This window comes from Aspergillus bombycis (genome assembly GCF_001792695.1).
Source record: "Aspergillus bombycis strain NRRL26010 chromosome Unknown contig00031, whole genome shotgun sequence".
NCBI lineage: Eukaryota > Fungi > Ascomycota > Eurotiomycetes > Eurotiales > Aspergillaceae > Aspergillus > Aspergillus bombycis.
In genome coordinates this window covers 80584-102811 of record NW_019170033.1, presented here as the reverse complement: position 1 = coordinate 102811, position 22228 = coordinate 80584, and the positions used below count along the sequence as shown (strand labels likewise).

General features: G+C 49.0%; 8 protein-coding genes across 8 annotated transcripts; 5 read left to right on the top strand and 3 right to left on the bottom strand.

Annotated features, from left to right (window-relative positions):
* Nucleotides 1-39: 39 nt before the first annotated feature.
* On the top strand, nt 40-750 carry ABOM_004538 (PHO88 family protein; the record flags this gene model as incomplete). Its single annotated transcript, XM_022531667.1, has 3 exons — nt 40-56; nt 146-306; nt 365-750. The coding sequence occupies 3 exons, from the start codon at nt 40-42 to the stop codon at nt 748-750; spliced, it is 564 nt and encodes a 187-aa protein (XP_022390192.1).
* A 2236-nt stretch (nt 751-2986) lies between these two features.
* Nucleotides 2987-4388, top strand: gpdA (glyceraldehyde 3-phosphate dehydrogenase GpdA; the record flags this gene model as incomplete). Its single annotated transcript, XM_022531666.1, has 7 exons — nt 2987-3037; nt 3098-3111; nt 3242-3305; nt 3384-3846; nt 3900-4070; nt 4129-4299; nt 4360-4388. 7 exons carry the CDS (start codon nt 2987-2989, stop codon nt 4386-4388), a joined length of 963 nt encoding a protein of 320 aa, XP_022390226.1.
* A 1188-nt stretch (nt 4389-5576) lies between these two features.
* On the top strand, nt 5577-8687 carry hdaA (histone deacetylase hdaA; the record flags this gene model as incomplete). The annotated part of the gene is made up of 14 exons (XM_022531665.1): nt 5577-6216; nt 6269-6557; nt 6612-6625; nt 6685-6823; nt 6884-6996; nt 7064-7191; nt 7253-7463; nt 7520-7679; nt 7733-7796; nt 7844-7936; nt 7990-8072; nt 8129-8208; nt 8258-8364; nt 8430-8687. The coding sequence occupies 14 exons, from the start codon at nt 5577-5579 to the stop codon at nt 8685-8687; spliced, it is 2379 nt and encodes a 792-aa protein (XP_022390227.1).
* A 1361-nt stretch (nt 8688-10048) lies between these two features.
* On the top strand, nt 10049-10513 carry ABOM_004535 (putative BYS1 domain protein; the record flags this gene model as incomplete). Its single annotated transcript, XM_022531664.1, has 1 exon — nt 10049-10513. One exon carries the CDS (start codon nt 10049-10051, stop codon nt 10511-10513), a length of 465 nt encoding a protein of 154 aa, XP_022390188.1.
* An 898-nt stretch (nt 10514-11411) lies between these two features.
* Nucleotides 11412-12230, bottom strand: ABOM_004534 (putative dephospho-CoA kinase; the record flags this gene model as incomplete). Its single annotated transcript, XM_022531663.1, has 1 exon — nt 11412-12230. One exon carries the CDS (start codon nt 12228-12230, stop codon nt 11412-11414), a length of 819 nt encoding a protein of 272 aa, XP_022390203.1.
* A 1031-nt stretch (nt 12231-13261) lies between these two features.
* ABOM_004533 (DUF3431 domain-containing protein) lies at nt 13262-14352 on the bottom strand (the record flags this gene model as incomplete). Its single annotated transcript, XM_022531662.1, has 2 exons — nt 13262-13913; nt 13973-14352. 2 exons carry the CDS (start codon nt 14350-14352, stop codon nt 13262-13264), a joined length of 1032 nt encoding a protein of 343 aa, XP_022390189.1.
* Nucleotides 14353-15659: 1307 nt separating this feature from the next.
* On the bottom strand, nt 15660-16847 carry ABOM_004532 (putative proline racemase; the record flags this gene model as incomplete). Its single annotated transcript, XM_022531661.1, has 1 exon — nt 15660-16847. The coding sequence occupies one exon, from the start codon at nt 16845-16847 to the stop codon at nt 15660-15662; it is 1188 nt and encodes a 395-aa protein (XP_022390230.1).
* A 1451-nt stretch (nt 16848-18298) lies between these two features.
* Nucleotides 18299-21706, top strand: ABOM_004531 (a-pheromone processing metallopeptidase Ste23; the record flags this gene model as incomplete). Its single annotated transcript, XM_022531660.1, has 2 exons — nt 18299-18529; nt 18611-21706. 2 exons carry the CDS (start codon nt 18299-18301, stop codon nt 21704-21706), a joined length of 3327 nt encoding a protein of 1108 aa, XP_022390190.1.
* Nucleotides 21707-22228: the final 522 nt, after the last annotated feature.

Sequence of the window (22228 nt, the reverse complement as noted above, 5' to 3'; positions counted from 1 at the left end):
TGCTTCGTCACAAAAGGGTCACTTAACACTGCAGTCAACATGGTTTCTCCTCAAATGTAAGTAGATGCTGTCACTATTGTTTAAATATCTGCGACAAATGGTTTAGTTTAACTTGGAACATATGCTTACCATCCATGAATCACAGTACCAACCTGGCCATCATCGTGGTGGCCATGCAGCTGGCCAAGAAGATCCCATTTGAGGACCCTGATGTTCTTCTTGTCGTCCGTGGCATGTATGTCTTGTCCAACGTGCTCATCCTGGGTATCTATCTCTACACTCAGTCCAAGATCAAGAGCAAGAAGGGTATGTCCACGCTTCATTCTGTGACCACCGTAAATAGATAGCTGATTGGTGCTACTAGATATGGCTACGTTGAAGTACGTGGAGCCCGCTCCTCTCGGCAGCAACGAGGAGCCCCGTCCGGTGACCACTACCAACATGGAGTACGACCAGGGGCAGTTGCGCCAGCTGTTCAAGGGACAACTGATGGGTGTTGGTATGATGTGTGTGATGCACCTGTACTTCAAGTACACCAACCCTCTCCTGATCCAGTCGATCATTCCCCTTAAGAGCGCTCTGGAATCGAACCTGGTCAAGATCCACGTCTTTGGAAAGCCCGCTACTGGTGACCTCGCTCGCCCCTTCAAGGCCTCCAACAGCTTCTTGAACCAAGGTCAGATCAAAAGTGACAAGGCTTCCGTTGAGAATGCGGAGAAGAACTGGAGGGGTGGTGTCAAGGAAGAGTAGACAGTTGGTTGTTGTGGACAGCATGCTAGAGTACCTAGTACATGGCTTTGCTCCTTCTGTATTCTATAGACGCGATGTAAATTGAGTGGGAGCAGGACCAAATTGGAATCCTTTTGCCTTGCTGAGATAATGTTGACACTTTTCCCGAGGAAAATATTAGACATGCATCTAGTCGATCTTTGTGTGATTGTATACCGTTTTGTTCATATCTTGATAGAGAGTGACCTGCAACAAGGACCGAGATACCCGAATGCGCGGTATCTATTGCTCTCATCTGATTTTAGTATGGCCCCTTGTCATGCAATTATTATCATGCCATGAACTCGACGCAAAATACAACGAGCAGTGAAGAGTGCATAGACGTCAGTGCTGTGGGTATATGTATGGAGTAGTTTGGGTCGAGCATGGAGACGCTAAATCCATGGCCCAGTCTCAACAGATCTACCCTTATCTAGAACATGTTAACTGTAGCTCTCTAGATGGCAAATCAACTGATAGAGGAAACACCGGTGAGTTGCCAAGTTCAATTTGTAACTCAAATAAACCATGCATGATGGCACGCTGACATGCCACACCGTGGTCCGACCGAGCCTGCAAGTTTACTGATTCTGTATCTTAACTGTTGGATATTATAGCATTAGTGGCTATGTTATTATGCTGTCTCACCCTCATTTTCCACGGGTGTGGGAATAGATTGGGGATTGGATGATGGATGACCTTCTCAATGGCTTAGATCGACGATTTGGTTTAATCTAGACGCCGTTTCCACAAGACTGTGGGGGGGGGGGGGGGGGGAGGAGAGTCTGGAATGATTGATGGCTTGATACTGAGTCTACAATGGTATACTGCATGTACTCCGTAGCGGCGTCCAGTATAAACAAGATCTGAAGGTATTATTTTTAGGCCAGATCGTTTTGATTGAATTAAACTAGCCGTTTTTTAAGTGGATGTCATTCAATATCGCCTGACGGTGTGACATGACAAGCACATTGAGTTTGTATAATGACGTTTTATGTATTTTCCATGCATGGCGAGTGATACTACGTACTACTACTACTAGTAGTAACTATCAAAATCACCGAGACAGAGGCAAGGCTATTGGCTCAAACCCCAAGTACAGTTTCATGCAAAGTTCTAGATGGGGGGAAATCTAGGTTCCCCAACAAGTCAGAAATTTTGAATTAGATTTTTTTTTTCTTTTCTAAAAGAATAAACAACAGTAAAAGATTGAAAGAAGATGATTAATTGAAAATCAAAAAGTAGAAAACCATGACAAGCGCGTGATCCTCATTTGCCTACCGGTGAATCTTTTCAGGACTCAGGAGAACAGAAGAGGCTAAGAGAGATCGCTAAGCCATGATGTGAGAGTCCAGAGGAAGAGGGGCAGTGGACCATAGTTGATCCGGTCCGATATGTCGGCCCGGAAACGGAAAGGTCAAACCGAGTGCCCCTCATTTTTCCATTGCTTCCATCCATTAAGCTTGGGTGGGATGCTGTGGTCCAATGTTAGAATTATGTATGGCCAGATTGCAATTACATCATGCCCCTCTATGGGGATGCCTCAGGTATGGGCCCCCAGGGTATCGCTTCCCCCTCAATTGTTTGGACTACGGAACCAAAGACAAAAAGATAGAGTAATAGCCGGGATCGTCTTCCTCGTAGCCTAGGTAGTACTGACCCCTCGATCCCGAAAAACTGGCAAAAGATTCACGAGATGGTAGGATTGAGTACCCGGCTTGTTGGGCTTGAGGCACGCTCATTGGCCAGACCGGTAGGTGCCGAGGAGAGGCAGAGTCCCAAATATCGTAAGTCTCCTGCTTTGCCCGGTGTATGAAACCGGAAAGGGCTGCTGAGAGCTGGGGAGCGGCGCAAGCCGGGAAAACAGCTGACAAGGACCCGTTTCACTCTGGATCTTGAGGAGAGCTGTAGCTTTTGCCCCGTCTGTCCGCCCGGTGACTGGATTAGTGACCTGGTCGTTGCGTCAGTCAACATCGCTCTTTTTTTATCTCCCCCTCCCCCGCCGTCCGACTTTTCTCCCCTTTTCTACTCTCTTCGTATACACACCACTGCAATCACCTTATCCCTTTGTCTTCTCTTCTTACTTAAAGTGAGTCGTCTCCCGCCCATCGTTCCCTTTGCGTCTTGTATATCAGAGCCACTTTGAAGTGTCTACCGTTTCCCTTTCCACACAGTTTGACTGACAGCTACCCCGCCAACCAACAGACACATCCAAACAATGGCTGCCCCTAAGGTTGGAATCAACGGCTTCGGTCGTATTGGCCGTATCGTAAGTTGTCCATCCTTTCTACGACATGGCAATACTTCATTGAGACTAACAAGGTAACAGGTCTTCCGTAACGCGTAAGTGATCCTATTCGCCTCCCCGGCTATGGTTGGATTCTCCATGGTCCAGACCGGTGCCCGATCAATGGGACCGCCCACTCGAGCGTTTTCTACTGGAGAAAGCTTCTAACCAAGTGTGCTTGTACAGCATCGCCCACGGTGAGGTTGATGTTGTTGCTGTCAACGACCCCTTCATTGAGACTCACTATGCTGTACGTGCCTTTCATGATCATCTAGAGTGATGCCTTATTGGAAAACGCCCATGAACTAACTTGATCTCCACGCTGTAGGCCTACATGCTCAAGTACGACAGCACTCACGGTCGCTTCGATGGCACCATTGAGACCTACGAGCAGGGCCTCATCGTCAACGGCAAGAAGATCCGCTTCTTCGCTGAGCGTGACCCCGCTGCCATCCCCTGGAAGGACGCTGGCGCTGCCTACATCGTCGAGTCCACTGGTGTTTTCACCACCACCGAAAAGGCCTCCGCTCACTTGAAGGGTGGTGCCAAGAAGGTCATCATCTCCGCTCCTTCTGCTGATGCCCCCATGTTCGTTATGGGTGTCAACAACAAGGAATACAAGTCCGACATCAACGTCCTCTCTAACGCTTCTTGCACCACCAACTGCCTTGCTCCCCTTGCCAAGGTTATCAACGACAACTTCGGTATCGTTGAGGGTCTCATGACCACTGTCCACTCCTACACTGCCACCCAGAAGGTTGTCGATGCTCCCTCCTCCAAGGACTGGCGTGGTGGCCGTACCGCCGCTCAGAACATCATCCCCAGCTCCACTGGTGCTGCCAAGCTGTCGGCAAGGTCATTCCCTCTCTTAACGGCAAGCTCACTGGTATGGCCATGCGTGTGCCCACCGCCAACGTCTCTGTTGTCGACCTCACCTGCCGTACCGAGAAGGCCGTCTCCTACGAGGACATCAAGAAGACCATCAAGGCTGCTTCCGAGTCGGGCGACCTTAAGGGTAAGCACAATCTTTTACTTGGTTGTTCCCTGCTTTCGATATTTACTGACTTGATTAGGCATCCTCGGCTACACCGAGGACGACATTGTCTCCTCTGACCTTTGCGGAGATGCCCACTCCTCTATCTTCGATGCCAAGGCTGGTATCGCCCTCAACGACCACTTCATCAAGCTTGTCTCCTGGTACGACAACGAGTGGGGCTACTCCCGCCGTGTTGTTGACCTCATTGGTAAGTTATTCCAGGCTTGAACCCGGACTGTCTGAACCTTTGCTAACGGTTCTCTTTTAGCCTACATCTCCAAGGTCGATGGCCAGTAGGAATCAGGACAGAGACCAGAAACTAGAAGTGTTCTATAGACAAGACATTCTAGTCCCCTGACTGTCCCACGTTCCCGGATTATCAGGTCACCACCCCGAGAAATTGGCCTGTGGGATAACAAAGTGCCCTGTTGACCGGGGATCTACATATCGCATAAAAAGCATATGATAACGTACTTATTTAATGAAATGATTTGACGTTCATACTGGATACAAGTCGCGCCCAGCAAGTGCTTTTCACTAGATTTAAATAATGGCGTATTTACCAGGAGTAGGCTCACTCGGAGGTGGTGTAGAATAGTTCCAGAATATATATACACAGTTATGCTCGTGGCTAGCCTTGTATGGTGAGTGGATGGGTCTCGGCGAAGTACGGGAAATTCTCGGACGAGCGCAAGTGATTGTTGGAAGTTGTCAATGCGGGAGATAGACAATTGAAAAACTTCTTCCCTTACATCCGTTCACTATCTTGATTCTAGCCTCCAGTTCGATTCATCTCCGTTAACCACATGAACCGATCTCACAAGCTTAGTGGTGGTTAGGTTTCCTACCGTTAGCTGCAAGTGGCCTGTTTGGTGTCTATGACCAGCTGTAGTCACGTGTGGAAGCTAAGTAACCACGCTTTTTGGGGCTTCTCCAAGGAGCAGAGTACATAATCCAAGATTCCCGGACGTGCGCCAGAACACCTCTATTGGTGTGCACGTAGTAGATCAACCTTTACCTGTGGTTCTTCTGGGCTGGTGAGGACCTTTATTTCTTTTTCGAACATTTGTCTTAGATCGCCCTGGTCTGGTCTAGCACAGGCTGTCTTCGTTGTTGAGTTTCTAGGCCTTCGAACTACTAGTATTTAGTAGTTCCTCCACAGTTGTGGTTGGATATCCCTCAACGCAAACTGCCTCTGTTGTTCTGCATTATACCCCAGTACATCTTGTGGCTCTTGCTTCATTCCTACATCACTTATTTGTTATTGTACTGCCCATTTCAATTGTTTTATGTCTTTTGCGCTCGACCCTTATTGGTCACTTTTCCAGTTGTTCTTTATCGACGAGGTATCTTGCCCAGGGAAGCTCGGGGTCTTGTGAGACTGACGTAATTGCCCAAAGACGACAGGCTTGGTTATGGCATGCTAGAGTGAACAGAAGACGTCTAAGAGACAGAAATAGACCGACTCGTCTAGGTTTCTGCGCAATGGCTGTGGAAGAGGACGAAGACACTGTCATGGGAGAGGCGGCTACTCATAACCCCAACCCTGCTCCCTCGCAGCATCTCACTCGTGATGGCGTTAGCCATAGCAATGGAGGATCGGATCCGTGGCTCATACCGCCTCTTCTAGGACCATCTCTCAAGCTGCCTGTCCAGTCAGCTGCTAGCGTGCAAAGCTCTCAGCCAACTGCTGCAGCAGACAATGACACAATGTCACCGCCCAAGAGTCTACCAAAATCAGCTGGCTCTGGTGACGCTACCGCTGAAGATCTCGTCCAGCTAAATGATAGTCTTGTTGAGGAAAACTCCGAATGGTCCGAGGGTGAAGATGCCGTTGCCATTAGAGGCCTTCCCATTGCTCAACTTCCTTCTGGTCTGTGTTATGACGTCCAGATGCGCTACCATTGTGAAGTGCGCCCAACGGCAGATGTCCACCCAGAGGATCCGAGGAGAATCTATTATATCTACAAGGAGCTATGCCGAGCCGGGCTCGTTGACGACCCAGAATCATCCAGGCCACTTGTCTCACGACCTATGAAACGGATTAGTGTCCGCAATGCTACCGAGGAAGAAATATCTCTTGTCCACACACCGGATCATTTTGCATTTGTTGAAAGTACAAAAGGTAAAAGATAGTTTCATTTAGAAATTGTAGACGTCCCTGACTGATCTGACAGATATGACTGATGATGAACTTATTGCGCTTGAACATACTCGTGATTCGATATACTTCAATAAGTTGACCTTCGCATCTTCACTATTGTCCGTTGGAGGAGCAATTGAAACATGCTTAGCTGTTGCCACACGGAAAGTGAAGAACGCTATTGCTGTTATTCGGCCACCAGGGCACCATGCTGAACATGACAAAACTATGGGATTCTGCCTGTTCAACAACGTATCTGTAGCGGCTCGTGTATGTCAGAAACAGTTAGGAGAAAATTGCAGAAAGATCCTCATTCTTGATTGGTGAGTACTCAAGACATGACGCACTGGCTTAGGAGGTAGTACTGATCAGCTTAGGGATGTTCATCATGGTAAAGCGTTGACATATAAAGTATCTATGTTACAGGAAACAGACGCTTACACGATATAGGCAACGGTATCCAGAAGGCATTCTACGATGACCCTAATGTCTTATATATCTCACTCCATGTGTATCAGGATGGGAAATTCTACCCTGGAGGGGACGAAGGTGACTGGGACCACTGCGGTGCTGGTGCTGGCTATGGACGGTATGGAATTTCATACCTGAGATCTGTTACCTACGTTTCAACGCTAATAATATAGTATAGAAACGTGAACATACCTTGGCCGAGTCAGGGAATGGGCGATGGCGACTACATGTACGCCTTTCAGCAAGTCGTGATGCCCATTGCACAGGAATTCAACCCCGATTTGGTCATAGGTATGTAAACTATCTTTCGATGGCCCGGAATCAGAAAGAGGAAAATTTGGGTTCTAATGTGTTATAGTCGCCTCTGGCTTCGATGCTGCTGTGGGTGACGAGCTCGGAGGTTGTTTTGTTACACCCACCTGCTATGCTCACATGACACATATGCTTATGACCCTTGCAAATGGAAAGGTTGCTGTTTGCCTAGAGGTAAAGCTAAACATACTCTGGTGCCGTGATCAACCGTTTGGCCTGACACTGATCGTCGTAGGGCGGCTACAATTTCAGATCAATCTCGAAGTCTGCACTCGCAGTCACGAAGACCCTTATGGGGGACCCACCTGACCGGCTTCATTCAACCCTCCCTTCAAAACTCGCAACGACTACAGTGAGACGAGTCATGATGATCCAGTCGCAATTCTGGAGTTGCATGTACCCGAAAGCGCCGCAGGAGGAGGGACTCTGGACAGATAGGCTACATGGTAGGTAGAAAAGGCAAGAGTATCAGTGGCTGCATTGGGGGTAACAAAGTCTTTAGATGTCATTCGTGCTTACCAGTCCAAACGACTCTACGAAAACTACAAGCTCACCTCACTTTACATTTACCGAACTGCCATCTCCAAGTCCTTCGAGAACCAAGTTCTGGCCACGCCGAATTATTACCAACGCAATCCACTCCTAGTTATATTCCATGATCCGTTAGTCATATCCCGCGAACTGAGACGGCCAAGTTAGCCTGACTATTCAATAGACCGGAAATCATGGGATTACCTCATCCTGTTACGAACAAGTTGGAAGCCCACAACTGCTGGCTTGTACGTGGACCCCTCTTAGAATGTTTAAAGCATACTAACTTGGGAAGGCTGATTCCATGAAGGACTATATCGGATGGGCCGTTGGAAAAGGGTATGCTGTGATGGATGTCAATATCCCAAAGCATGTGACGATCGAGCCCGTGAGTGCCCGCCTTGCTTTAATCCCTATACTTCGATTAACGTGTCTGTCTAGTCCGGGAAATATGAAGACGAGGAAGAGAACCGCCCCACCGCGACCGAGGAACTGGCCGCATACCTCTGGGACAACTACATTGAGTGAGTGGGACAAAGATGCCAATGGGTTGTGACCCAACAGCTAATAACCGATGTAGACCCAATGAGGCCACGGAAATCTTCTTTCTTGGAATCGGCAATGCTTTCTACGGAGTCGCCAATCTTTTGATCAATAGAGGTAAATGCTTTCGTTTCCACGTGGACCATCATCGCTCATATGGAAATAGATACGTTGTATAAACGAGTGAATGGCGTTATATCATTTGTTGCCGAAAACCCAGTCCGAGCGATTGCCTCTCATACCCAGGTTTGGCTGTCAAGATGGTACAAAGATGTATGCGCTCCAGTTTGTTCTGACATTTTAGTTTCCGTCTTGAAGCGGTACTGATGTGAAAGCAGAATTCTCTTGTGTTCGTTTCGCACACCCACGGGGTTTGGAACACCGTTGAAAACCGACGTAAACCCTCGAAGCGCTACGGGCACTTGATCCAGTCTAGCAAGTCAGGACTGAGTGAGATGCTGGTGCATCACAAAGAAGAGGTGTTCCAGTGGATCGAGGATCGAGCCGACCCACACGAGAGTGAGGAGACGGAGGAGGAAAAACAATCAAGTCGGTCTCCAACGAAGCCCGGGGAAGTTTTTGCCAAACCGACCTGAACGATGACCGCATTTTTGTGTCAATTATCTTGGTTGGCGGTCAGGAATGTTGCATAATAATATTTTTCTTATTGCACGAAGGATCCATGATGGTTACGCTAGGGATCTGAGTAGAGATAAAATAAACCGAAGCCCCAACATTGCGACCAACCCATAGGACATTCAGATCGGGACTTCACCCTCCAGTCGCAGACTTGGGATGAGGGAGTAAGTACCAGTGGTTATCTCTTCTTCCAGGTGTACCCCTTGATATGCATATTGATCTTCTGATCGAGGTTATATTCGTGATATGGCCGGGGAATCTTCCAAGCAAGTTGTGGCTGTGTATTGTTGGGTCTTCGATCTGCCGAGCCCTACTCTGGCCGAGTGTTGATTGATGAGGGAAAAAAAAAAACAAACATCGGAAATATCGCAGGTACCTATACTGAATGTGGAGCCTTGAGACCTTCAGGGCACTGATTGGGATCCGTTTTTTCCGTCGGATCCACAATGTGAATTAAACTGGTGGCGTTGCATTGCATCCATGACTTGTGCCAGTACTAGTAGGTGTTGGCAGAAGAATCCCTTGCGGGGGAGAGTGTAGGCGTACTACTAGTGCATGAACCAACACCCCGTCTGTGCTTTAACCCCCGGGAATTAATTCTCCACCGCTGTCTTGGGCCTAAGGCTCGCTAGTCAGCTGATGGCGCCGGCTATGACAAGAGACAATCCCCCCAAAGTGACCTCATATGCTATCAATAGACTGCCGAAATACGAGATCCGACGACCAAAAATGAACCGAACCAAGATATCACCACCGCTTCCACGCGAGGCGAACTACTGCAATGACCCTGAGACATCGCCAACCAGACAATGCCAACCCAAATCTAGTCTGAACGACTAATGCATCGCCATTGGGTACCTCTCTTCGTCGACGGCGGATGTATGCGAGCGATGATGCCCCAGATGTAACTGTCTCACTTGGTGTTGCTGGAGGTCTCCACTGTTTATACAGGGCCAAGCGATCTTCCCCTACTACCATGTCTCAGTTGCCATACTTCCGACTCGGGTATTGACATCAGGTTAGCTAACCTCCGTCAGACCACCAACCCATCATGACTAGGGCAGGGTACCTTGGGATGAGCGGTCTGGAAAAAGACCCGGTAGCATAGCGTTCACGCTCCTCTCTTGAGCCCCAAGTGACCAAAAGGCAAAAAAAAAAAAAAAAAAAAAAAAACAAAACAAACACAACCAGGTCCCTCTAAAACCCTGGGCAATCAGAAAAGCTATAAAGGCACGACCTCCCACCACCCAAACCCCATATCCAACAATCATCCCTCTCAATCATTTCCAACCCAATCCAAGACATACCAACACGAAAAATGCAGGTCAAAGCCCTCTCCCTCCTAGCCCTAACCCCTCTGGCAGCCGCCGTGGGCAACGCAGTGGTCAAGAACTCCTGCGACCACCCCGTGTACGTCTGGTCCGTCGGCGGCTCCGTCGGTCCCAAGCAGACCGTCGAGCCGGGCAAGTCCTATAGCGAGCCCTTCCGCCACGACGACGCCTCCGGCGGCATCTCCCTGAAGGTCACCACCGTCGACAACGGTCTCTACAACGGCAGCCCCCAGCTGAACTTCGCCTACACGCTCGACAACGCCGGCGTGTGGTACGACATGTCCGATGTCTTCGGTGACCCCTTCTCCGGCAGTGCCGTCGTCGTCAAGCCCTCCGACCCTGCCTGCCCTTCTATCTGCTGGCCCGAGGGCGTCTCCCCCGGCGGTAGCCAGGTGAAAGTGTGCCAGAGTGGATCGGACGAGGTCCTGGAGCTCTGTGCCGAGAAGTGTTAGGTTCGTTTTTTACTTCCTTGCCACGGGGCTGCCTAGTAAGATGGCTAACGAATAACGCAGGGTCCTGTACAAGGCTGCATGAATGAATCAATTCGTCACGGGTAATAAATAACCTTATGCTATGTTTACGGCCTGGGTCATGGGATTGGCCTACTTAATGAATGTTGGAAACTATGTGATAATGATGAAACTCTGTATCTAAAGGAATCTACGTAGCAAATCATAATTGCTCTATTCTTCTGAACCGTGGTTGTGCTGGATCGAGTATATCTTGGATGCGGTCGATCAAATACGAACTGCGAACTACGAACTGTTTCTCCACATTGAGTTGTGGCTAGGGTTATTGTGACTAATGGGCTGGCGGAGTTGGAAAGTATGCTTTGAGTTCCCCAGTGGTACTTAGTGTAGGAGTAGTGATGGCTACTGGCTAGTTGGATGTCGAGGAAGTATTTTTCCGGGCATGGCTTGTACTTTCATAACTCAAGGAACTTGGGGATGGGCCCTGTGTTGATTGTTTATTGGAAGTGTATAGTACTATGGGGCAATGGGGATTTCTGGAAGAGGGCTGTATGGGGAGTATGCGTTGTAGCATGTATAATGGGGAGAAGACTTTGTTCAGCTGTTGAGTGTTTCTTCTTCGTTGAACATGTCTTAGAACTCTCCATATAACATGGCAATAAGGGGATTTGAAGCTTCCTTTCTAGTCATATACACCCAACTATACCGAGTGTAGAGTATGTTCTAAGTAAGTAAAAGGGTATAACATAAGATATAGTCTTGTAGTACTCCATCAGCTCAACGCATACACGGCACAAATCCCATAAACCAGCGCCAATCACCCCCCAAAAAAAACAGCACCGAAACACAAGGCTCAAGAAAACCAAAGGAGAAAATAAATCTACAATCTCGCCTTTTCCTCCTTAGTCCTCTTCTCCCAACTCTTCTGCGTCACAAAATTCACCGCCATATTCCACACAGCAGCACCGACCCCCAGCGGCGGCGCCAAAAGCAAACACCAAGCCCACCATCTCGGACTCGTCCCCGAGATCGTACCAACAGCCTTCCTGACCTCCCTCTCCAAATCGCTCTTATCGCCATCATTCCAAACAATAACACCCCGCGCAGACTGCGTACCCCGGAACTCAGCCTTCTCCACCTTCCCCTTCACATCACCCTGACTCTTCACCCGATTCTCCGCATCCTCCGCACTCAGGTGTGGGTCCCGCGCACGCAGCCTGGCCATCTGCACCTCCGGATCCTGCACCCCGACAACAATCACCGTCCCGCAGATGAAGTCCATGCCACTCTCGAACAGAAGCGGAACGTCAAGCACAACAGCCCAGTGGCCCCGGATATAGTAGTAAAGGAGGGATTTATAGACTTCCCACCGGACAGCGGGGTGGACGATCTTATTGAGGATCATGCGATCGCGCTTGCGCTCCTCCGTGGTGCCGAAGACGCGACGGCCGAGCGCGGGCCGGTTCAGGGGCCGTTTGGAGCCCGTCGGATCATCTGGGGATGGCGGGAGGAGGAGGTCTGGGGTGCTGGGGCCGAAGTAGTTGACGATGGCTTTGTAGCCGGGGGTTCCTGGTTCGACGACCTGGCGGGCGAGGAGGTCGGTGTCCACTATGGGGATGGAGTAGGGAGGTGAGGAGAGGAAGTTGGAGACGGTGGATTTGCCGGTGGCGATCGAGCCAGTTAGGCCGATTATGAGCATTTTTGTTTGGGCTTTGGGGTTCTGGTTCTTGGGCGTTGGTCTTTGGTCTTTGGAAGGTGGTGCGGGTTGGTGGGGAGGGGTAAAGGAATTGAGTTGCGGGGAGGCCGGAGGTCGTCTTGTGGAAGGTTTGGTCTGATTTATTGGTGCAGATGGCTGCGGGTTGCCGATGGAGTGGTTTTTGGCGTGGTGATGAGGAATTGCGTATGTTAGAGGAGGTTGAGAGAGTGTGTTCTTGAAGACGGCGGAGTTGGATCGGAGAGTGGGGAGAGCTCGACAGGCACACTAACCTCGGCTCCTCTGTTGGTGACACCTGAACTGATACCACCTGATTGCTTATCACGCAAGCTTTAATACCAGGATCTTGCATTATACTGCGGCATTTACGTCTATGAATGCTCTATTTAAAAAGGTAGAAAAATTGAATGGTGAAGTAGACGAGGTCGTTACTGTCGCATTCGTGTTGAGAGTTCCTAGCTACCCCAAAACTTAACGCCCCTTGCGATAATTAGCTAATATTGTTCCATGCAAATGCTAGTTGTCTATGCTTTTGAGAGTGGATAGTGAATGAAGGGAGATAGCACGTCTAGAAGGTTCAATCTTCTGACTTAAATAATTCGTCGTCTAAGGTATCCGTATTCAATCTGTCGTGACTTTCATGAGATAGAACCGTAGACCCAAGTGGGTTGCAGAAAGGTTGTAGTAGTGAGGACTTGACAGGGCAGGCTGTCCGACCGCTGCGGGTTGGGTCCTGATGGTAGGTGTAGCATGCAGTGCTTCCAGTCATACGGCACATTCGACCAGGAACAGACATCTGCATGTCTTAGAGAGCCGTCTATAGGCTGTGGCAAAGCCTCAGGCAATGGCCGACTACCATCAGGCCATATCGGCTGTGGACGCGACATATTGCATGCTTAAGTAGACACAGGCATAGTCTAGTCTAGGCGTAGTACGGTAGGGTCGATGTGTCTTCGGCTTCCTGACAGGATACCGCGTTCCTCGTACTGGGAGTGGCTGCATCAGCTTGCTAATAATCAAGCTTCAGGCAATCCCTTGGTCGGGTCCTGGTCCTGGCCCTTCCAGCCCTTATACGGCCATCCCTCTGGGAGAGAAGAAAAAGGAGGGAGCACGTAGCGTCCAGCGCAGTCTCCCTGGTGTGGACAAGATAGGTTGCACAGCCCGAACACCTTGCAGTAGCACTCTTCGGCGGTGGGACAGTACACGGGGCCCTTTCCGAAAATCATGTGCCATGAATACTCCATGATGCGCCCACTAAGGTCATCCTGCAGCGGCGTCTCAGCCAACCACTTCCTAAACCGTACATAATCGCTCTTCGGCCGCTCAAGAACCTTTGATCGCGTGACGCCGAATTGCGCACAACACGAAACCCCGACTTCCTCCGGCACTTCGACACCAGGGAAAAGCTCCATGAAACCAGTCTTGAAGTACTCGCCTGCATGAACGTCGTCACGATGAGTATCAGTAAGCGGGTGGATCTCGACCGGACACCCGAGAACCCAGGCGCAGCGGAGATTGACATATCCTTGCTTTAGGAGGTAGGGGAGCTGGAAATTGCGGAGCATGGGGACACCGTCGTAGTAGGGGTCGTCATTATGCCACTGAAATCTCTGAGAGTGGATGAATAGCATCGCGTCGGGGAGGTTTTCGTAGTTATCAATGATATACCTGTGGGAAAAGTTAGCCCTTCGTACGCTCACAGCAACCTGTGCAAGGGTTTATCGTACGTCAAGTACACCATAGACTCCCTTCCCTTGTTCAGGTCCACTGTCAACTTCGCCTGCTTATCATCCGCCACGTAGATACTCTTATGCCATTCAGGAAAGTTATCATATAGCCAGGAGACGTCGTCCTTCTTCATACTGGCAACGACCAGGTCCTTCTCGAGAGTCTGCGACTTTGGCACCGGCGACGGGGAAGCCTGCCCCGAATGCGAATTTCGCTGTGAACCTTCATGGGATATTGAATTATGGGATACAAATTTGCGGTGTTCCGACTGCTTCGCGAAGAACAGAAAGTACAAAGCGCCTATGATGAAAATCGTCACCAGAATGGCCTTTTCGCGATTGCGACGGCGTGGACCTTGGACTCCGCCGCAGAATAGCATTGTGCTGACGATGGGGGGGTAACAACTCGGATGGGTTCGTGCAGAAAATCGAAAAGTTCAGTCGTATTTACAGGGTCAATTGAATCTAGTTCAGGTCGATAGAGCAGTGGTCATCATTGCGCTGCTGGAATTTGATCGGCAGGAGAGCGGAGGATGCGATGGGCAATATGGTGGATGCCGCCGCGGGTCTCGACCGTCCGTGGTATTCCCTGCCCCCTGAATTTGGCTTTGTTTATAACTTGGTGCGTGATTAAACCATAGATCATATAGTGTAAAATAGTAAGGGACTGCGACGGGTTGTACAGGGGGGAGAGAGGCTGTCAGGCCAGAAGTTGCGACAAGTGGCAGAACATTTGATTTCGTTTGCTAACTAAAAGCTGACCCCCCAGCCACAGTCCGCAAGTGGAGCCTGAGAACCCTTGCCCAATATAACACTACGTAATAAGAACCCATTCGCCTTCACATAAACTATGCATGCACAAGTTTTTGGATTTAGATCCCAGAACTCAATATGAAACTCTAGATCTTGGAAATTTAGGAAATCTGCTCCGCTGAATTCAATTATTGTACAAACACTAGCTCCCAACACCTGGCGCTGATCTAGATCAACCAAACTGGTTTCTTTGAGCTGTTGGATTCTAGGCGCGTTGTCAAGCACATTGTTGACGGATCAGCCCTTGCATTGGCCCTGGCTTATGTTTCTTTTTCAATTGTTGTTATTGCCCCTTCTGTTTTCTTTGAATGCGCATATAGAGTGACTGGACATTATCAGAAATGTAGGACTGCGTTACATAGGTCAACAGACTAACAAAAGGAAAGGAAGGATTGTCAGACTCTATCAGCGTTTTATAGGCCTAAAAGCCCGTCACGATTCTTCTCTTGAGTAGACACTATCGTCATCTGAGAGCTTAGGATCTCTTCCGGGGTCTGGTAAAAGCCCTTCTTTCCTTCCTGTGAACTGTCATATAGAAATGAGCAGATGGAAGCCCTCTAGCACAAGAGCTTCTCAAGGCGCAATTGCTGGATTCCCTATAGTTCCATTCTAGACGTAGTATGTGAACTCCATTGCCTTGAGCGAGGAACAATTTTCGTTCTTTGGCTGTCCTAACCCTAATTGTGGACCTGTCTTGCTTTCAGTATTTGTAAGGTCTTTCTTGCCTTGGTTGTTATGCATATCGGGTCATATATATATAAATCTATTCGGCGTCCTCAAGTATATTGTTCAATGAGCAAGCGGATATGCCACAAATAAAAAGATAGCCCACAAGTGTATCAATACAATTTTGGGAAACATGAATTAGGGCATATCACGATGCTACACTAGCCATAGTGAATCCACTACTCGATACCACATCCTCATTTTCCACTGTGAAGGTCATCGCCCCGGTATAGAAGGCCTGTCCGCCAACTTTTGCAACCACAGAGCGAATACTCCTGCCCTGGGTATCAGTGATGGAATCCTCGCCGGCGATTTCAGCGGTAAACGCTCCGGCTCCAAATTTATTTGACACCAATGAGTTATACGCCCAGCGCTGTCCAGGCTTCCTCAAGCCCTTCTCATACGCCAACGCCACGCGGGCTGCGACGCAAGATCCTGTAGGCGAGCGATCGATTTGGCTATCAGCAAAGTAGCAAAGCCCAGTCTCCGTACCATCCACACCCCCAGGGTTGGCACCTATTTTCGAGTCCACGATCATTATAGAATAGAGGAACGAAAGACGAGGGTCCTCCGGGTGTTGGATTGCGGAAATAATTTCCGGATGGGTTCTGAGATAGGGCAATAACTTCTGGCTACACCGCGTAGTAGCATCGAGGTCCACATCTTTCAGGGCTTTGAAGCCGAGCTCTTCGATATCGATGAGGGCGTAGTATGCTCCTCCGTAGCTGAGATCCAAAACGATCGAGTCCCTTGCTCCAAGTTCAGGCCAGCGAACTTCCGGGGGGATAGAAATCTTAAGCTGAACAGCTGGTGCAAAAGAAGGAACGGACAGGAACGATACCGATCGCGAAGGGTCGGATTTCTTTCCATCTGGCGTAGTAGGTACAGTAACCCTGATCAACCCGCACGGTGCGTGGAGGTTAACCTTAATACTCTGGCTATCTGCATCAAATTTCAAGGTCTCTCGTCTCGGAAAGACATTCAGGTCATGGGTATCGACCAGAAACCGGCCCAGTGCCATAGTGGCATGTCCGCACATAGTGGAGTACCCCTCATTATGCGTGAACAGAACCCCGATATCAGCTTCCCCGGATAGCACTAGCTCCGTCTCGGGGATGATGATAGCACCGTACATACCATCGTGTCCACGGGGTTCTGACATCAAGCGTTTGCGAATGTCATCGTATTGATCCTTCGCTTGATCGCGTTTGGAAAGAAGCGAGCCTTCGAGATTGGGGAAGCCTGAGTAGATGATGCGGGTTGGCTCGCCGGTGGTGTGCATGTCAATGCAATGGACTTGGCGGCCATTGGCTTGCAGTGAGCTGAGTACGTCCATTTTATTGCGTATATGGGAGTTGGCAATTTGTTTGAATAAGAGCTGATATATGCGTTTTTGAAAGTAGTGAATTGTGGTTTATATACTTCACCGGAGGAGACTTCCGAGCGGATTGATGTTCCGAATGTGGGGAAATCTCTAGATGTATTTACGCCCTTCAGAACATCTTCAAGAAACTCAGAGAACCTGAGCTCTGCTTTTAAACACGAAGAATTCAGCATATATTATAATCCATATTTATACTAGCTTTTCTCCCTGGAACTTGCTGAAATACTCAACACAACGTTGGTCATCAGCGCAAAATATATAGTCTTAACAGATAAACTAAGATCCTGAAGACTGAAGGCAGTATGCTCTAATACACCTAGATAGCTATGGCACAGATCTCCCTGGTTTCAGTTTAGCATGGAAGCAAACAAGTTATAGGCTCATCTAAGTCATCTCTATATAGGATCGTGCAAAAAATGGGAGTATTTGGTGAGAGCCTTCAACTAAGCTTTTATAAATATGTTGAATCCTTTCAAAGACGTGTGAGATAAATCATAAGATAACAATCAGTTATGCAAACCTAATGAATAATGAGCCTTTGCTAATGATGGCCATGAGAATATATTGCCAAATAACATGCAGACTGCTGTATATTTCAACAGCAGTCTTCTGAACATAACAAAAATAGACACTGATATTGCCAAATTTTATATAGAACATGATTTGTTCTAAAGATGCTCAGTTGCCACCGGGAAATGGCTGTCGCTAATCAATAGCTCACACTGCAAAACAGTCTTTTGGAAGGCTATTCCTTCATATCTGGAAACATATCACACTGCCTGAACTGAGGTGATGTACAAGCCTAAAAGTATACTAACCCTGATCAGTGATGGTCTATATAGAGGGCCCTCTTCGGGATGCATTATTGTGGGGAGCTTCACCGCCTGCAACCCGAGAGAATCACCTCACCGCCCTGCCATTAATCATCATCCAATGGTTCTTTGTGTTGAACAGCATTGTTGAAATGTCGTGATTGTTGTCATTCTTTCTCCCAACCTCTTTCTTACTGCTTCTCCTCGGCATACCCTATTCTCATTGTAAAGTTTCTTTGTGGGGGCCACTTCCTTATCCCACTGACGTGGACCCGCATTGACCCGGTGGCCACATTCATAAGTTCGCCGCCGGCAGCTCGCTCGAGCGGCTTCTTAAGATACTCCCATTCTCGCATGCCTCCAAGGTCCCCGTCCTCTGCAGCCCTCCGTCTGTGGAACGCTAGGAGTCCCTCACCTTCTACTCCAGTTTATCGCTCTATTGCACATTCCGGCGCCCTTGCGGCGATCGTCTCTCCTTCATCGATTTCGCCACGGTTCTTCTCACATCGCTCTCCCTGGTCATCCCGTGTGTGCACTCACCATTCCCATCTCTTGTCGATTCGTGCTCCATTCTCTACCAGAACCGCAGCCATGGCCTCGATAAAACGCATTACGGAGCACTTGGACAAGCCGGAGTTAGATGACCGCTCGTACCGCGTCATTCGTCTCCCAAACAAGCTGGAGGCCCTTCTTGTTCATGACCCTGATACGGACAAGGCAAGCGCAGCCGTCAATGTGAATGTTGGCAATTTTTCAGACGCAGATGATATGCCAGGCATGGCTCATGCTGTTGAGCATTTACTTTTCATGGGAACAGAAAAGGTAGGATAGATCGTGCTGGCGTGCTCACCTCGCCCTCTTCTTGAGCGTATGACCGGTAGCTAACCCGTGCCATGAACACAGTATCCTAAAGAAAACGCATACAACCAATACCTAGCATCCCATTCTGGATCGTCTAACGCTTACACTGCTGCCACGGAGACGAACTACTTTTTTGAAGTGTCTGCCACTTCGGAGTCGAGTGATGGGTCGTCGAGTGGCAACAGTACCCCGACAAACGGGACAAACACTACCGGACAGACAGACGGCTCTGAATCCCCGAATAGTAGTAAACCATCCCCTTTATATGGCGCTCTCGATCGTTTTGCGCAATTTTTCGTGTCGCCTCTTTTCTTAGAGTCAACGCTGGACCGCGAGCTGAGGGCAGTAGATTCTGAAAACAAGAAGAACCTACAAAGCGACCTGTGGCGTTTAATGCAGCTAAACAAATCTCTCTCGAATCCAGCGCATCCTTATCACCATTTCTCCACCGGAAATTTGCAGACGTTGAAAGAAGAGCCGCAAAAACGCGGGCTGAACGTTCGCGATGAGTTCATCAAATTCTATGAGAAGCATTACTCATCTAATCGGATGAAGCTGGTGGTTCTGGGCCGTGAAACATTGGATGAAATGGAGCAATGGGTTGGAGATCTCTTTGCTGGCGTAAAGAATAAAGATCTTCCACAAAACCGCTGGGACGATGTTCAGCCTTGGCTAGCCGACGATATGTGTAAACAGGTTTTTGCCAAGCCTGTAATGGATACTCGTTCGCTTGACATCTACTTCCCTTTCCTAGACGAGGAGCATATGTATGAGTCCCAACCAAGCCGGTATATCAGTCACTTGATTGGTCATGAGGGTCCCGGCAGTATTCTGGCTTATGTGAAGGCAAAGGGTTGGGCCAACGGCCTATCTGCTGGTGTTATGCCCATTTGCCCTGGATCTGCATTTTTCACTGTCTCGATACGGTTGACAAAGGAGGGTTTACGGCAATACCGTGAAGTCGCAAAGGCGGTGTTTGAATACATTGCGCTGATCAAGGAACGGGAGCCCGAGCAGTGGATCTTCGACGAAATGAAGAATCTAGCCGAGGTTGAATTCCGGTTCAAACAGAAGACACCGGCCAGCCGATTTACTAGTCGCCTGAGTAGCGTCATGCAGAAGCCATTGCCCCGGGACTGGTTGCTCAGCGGCTCGCTCCTGAGGAGCTACAACCCGGAGTTGATCAAGAAGGCACTGTCGTACTTGCGCGCCGATAACTTCAGAATGGTTGTCGTTGCTCAAGACTACCCGGGAGACTGGGACCTTAAGGAGAAATGGTACGGCACCGAATACAAGGTCGAGGACGTCCCGAAAGACTTCTTGGCTGAGATTCAGAAAGCCTTGAATAGCACCCCGGAAACCAGGCTCTCTGAACTGCACATGCCCCATAAAAACGAGTTCGTCCCCACCCGACTCTCTGTGGAGAAGAAGGAGGTCTCGGAGCCAGCAAAGACACCAAAGCTGATTCGCCATGATGATCATGTACGACTCTGGTTTAAGAAGGACGATCGGTTTTGGGTGCCAAAAGCCACTCTCCATGTCACTCTCCGGAATCCACTGGTGTGGGCTACTCCCGCGAACCTTGTAAAGTCAAAGTTCTATTGTGAGCTTGTCAGAGACGCTTTGGTGGAATATTCCTACGATGCTGAGCTTGCCGGACTGGACTATAACCTTTCTGCCAGTATCTTTGGGCTTGATGTGTCGGTTGGTGGATATAATGACAAAATGGCAGTTCTTCTGGAGAAGGTACTCACTAGCATGCGTGATCTAGTTGTCAGTCCAGACCGGTTCCACGTCATTAAGGAACGCTTGTCACGAGGATATAAGAACGCGGAGTATCAGCAGCCATTCTATCAAGTTGGCGACTACACCCGGTATCTGACTGCCGAGAAAGCATGGCTCAACGAGCAATACGCTGCTGAACTAGAACACATCGAGCCCGAGGATATCTCGTGTTTCTTCCCCCAGTTGCTCCGCCAAAATCATATCGAGGTGTTGGCGCACGGCAACGTGTACAAAGAGGATGCACTTCGAATGACGGATTCTGTGGAGAGCATTCTTAAGAGCCGTCCCTTGCCCCAGTCTCAATGGCATGTGAGGCGCAACGTGATCATCCCTCCCGGGTCCGACTTTGTCTATGAGCGGGAACTGAAGGATCCCGCAAACGTCAACCATTGCATAGAATACTATCTGTTTGTCGGAAATATGACAGACGACGCTCTCCGAGCGAAGCTTTTGCTATTCGCCCAAATGACTGACGAGCCTGCGTTCGACCAACTCCGAAGCAAGGAGCAACTGGGGTACGTCGTTTGGAGTGGTGCACGTTATTCGGCGACGACTATCGGGTATCGAGTCATTATCCAGAGTGAGCGCACTGCCAAGTATCTGGAATCCAGAATTAATGCATTCCTGAGCAACTTTGGCAAGGTCTTAGAGGAGATGTCCGATGAAGAATTTGAGGGCCACAAGCGGAGTGTCGTCAACAAGCGCTTAGAGAAACTTAAGAATCTGGGCTCTGAGACCACTCGGTTCTGGACCCATGTTGGTTCTGAATATTTCGACTTCCTGCAGAACGAGTCTGACGCTGCTAACGTCCGGTCCTTGAGCAAATCTGACCTGAGCAAATTCTATCAACAGTACATTGATCCCGAGTCAACCACACGGGGTAAGCTTTCAGTGCACCTAAAGGCTCAGGCTGGCGCCGATACAACAGAGCCAAACGAGCAGACCTCTGCGTTATCGTCGCTACTTGCGAAGCAGTTGGAGACTGCCGGGTTTGCTGTGGATAACGATCGCCTGAAGATCGTGATCGAGAAACTCGATATTTCCGCTGGGAACAAGGGTCAGATTTTGGCTACTTTCAAGACATTCCTTGCCTCTGAGGCGAATCTGTCCGAGGAGCAAATCAAGCCGGTCCTTGAACAGGCGGAACAGAACATAGGCTTGCACTTAAAGCAAGTCGGTCTTGAGTCCGACAAAGAAGTATCCGTGACGAATGGCGTTGGAAAACTTGGAGAAAACCAGGACCCGACCTATATCACCAATGTTTCCGAGTTCAAGGCACGCCTTGCTGTCAGCGCTGGCCCGAGCCCGGTGACGGACTTGAGCGAATATGAGGACTTTGATGCTAAGCTCTAAGAGTAGAATCTAAGAGCTGTACACTATTTCTTTTTATCTCATAGACATAGTCAATCTGTATAGATTCAGCATTGAACATGTGGGTGTTGGGGTGGGTGATGGGTAAGGCATCGGTTGGGGTTGGGATCTCAGTATGTACGTAGTAGATCCACTTAGAAACCAAGCGGTTCAGATATTGATTTAACGTCATTCAATGCTCGCTGAATAATCTAAACCAATCAGAATCCGATGCATGGTGGAAAGAAGTATAGATATTTTGTTTTCGCATAGATTATTAGAAACTGGAAGCATATGGACTGATGTGCTCTAGTTGTGTCGAACATCGGTGTAAAGTAAATGGCGCTCCCCTCGGGGCGGTGGAATGTTTTCGCGGGGCGAGTCCGATGGCCATAACAAAGCTAACTACGGTCTACTCCATCCGCTTCTCCATCAGCGCTCCGGTAGACCTCCGCCGCATTGAAGTTGCGACTGAACACAGCCGCGTCAAAATTCACTCAATTTTACAGTTATTTGAAATTTAGC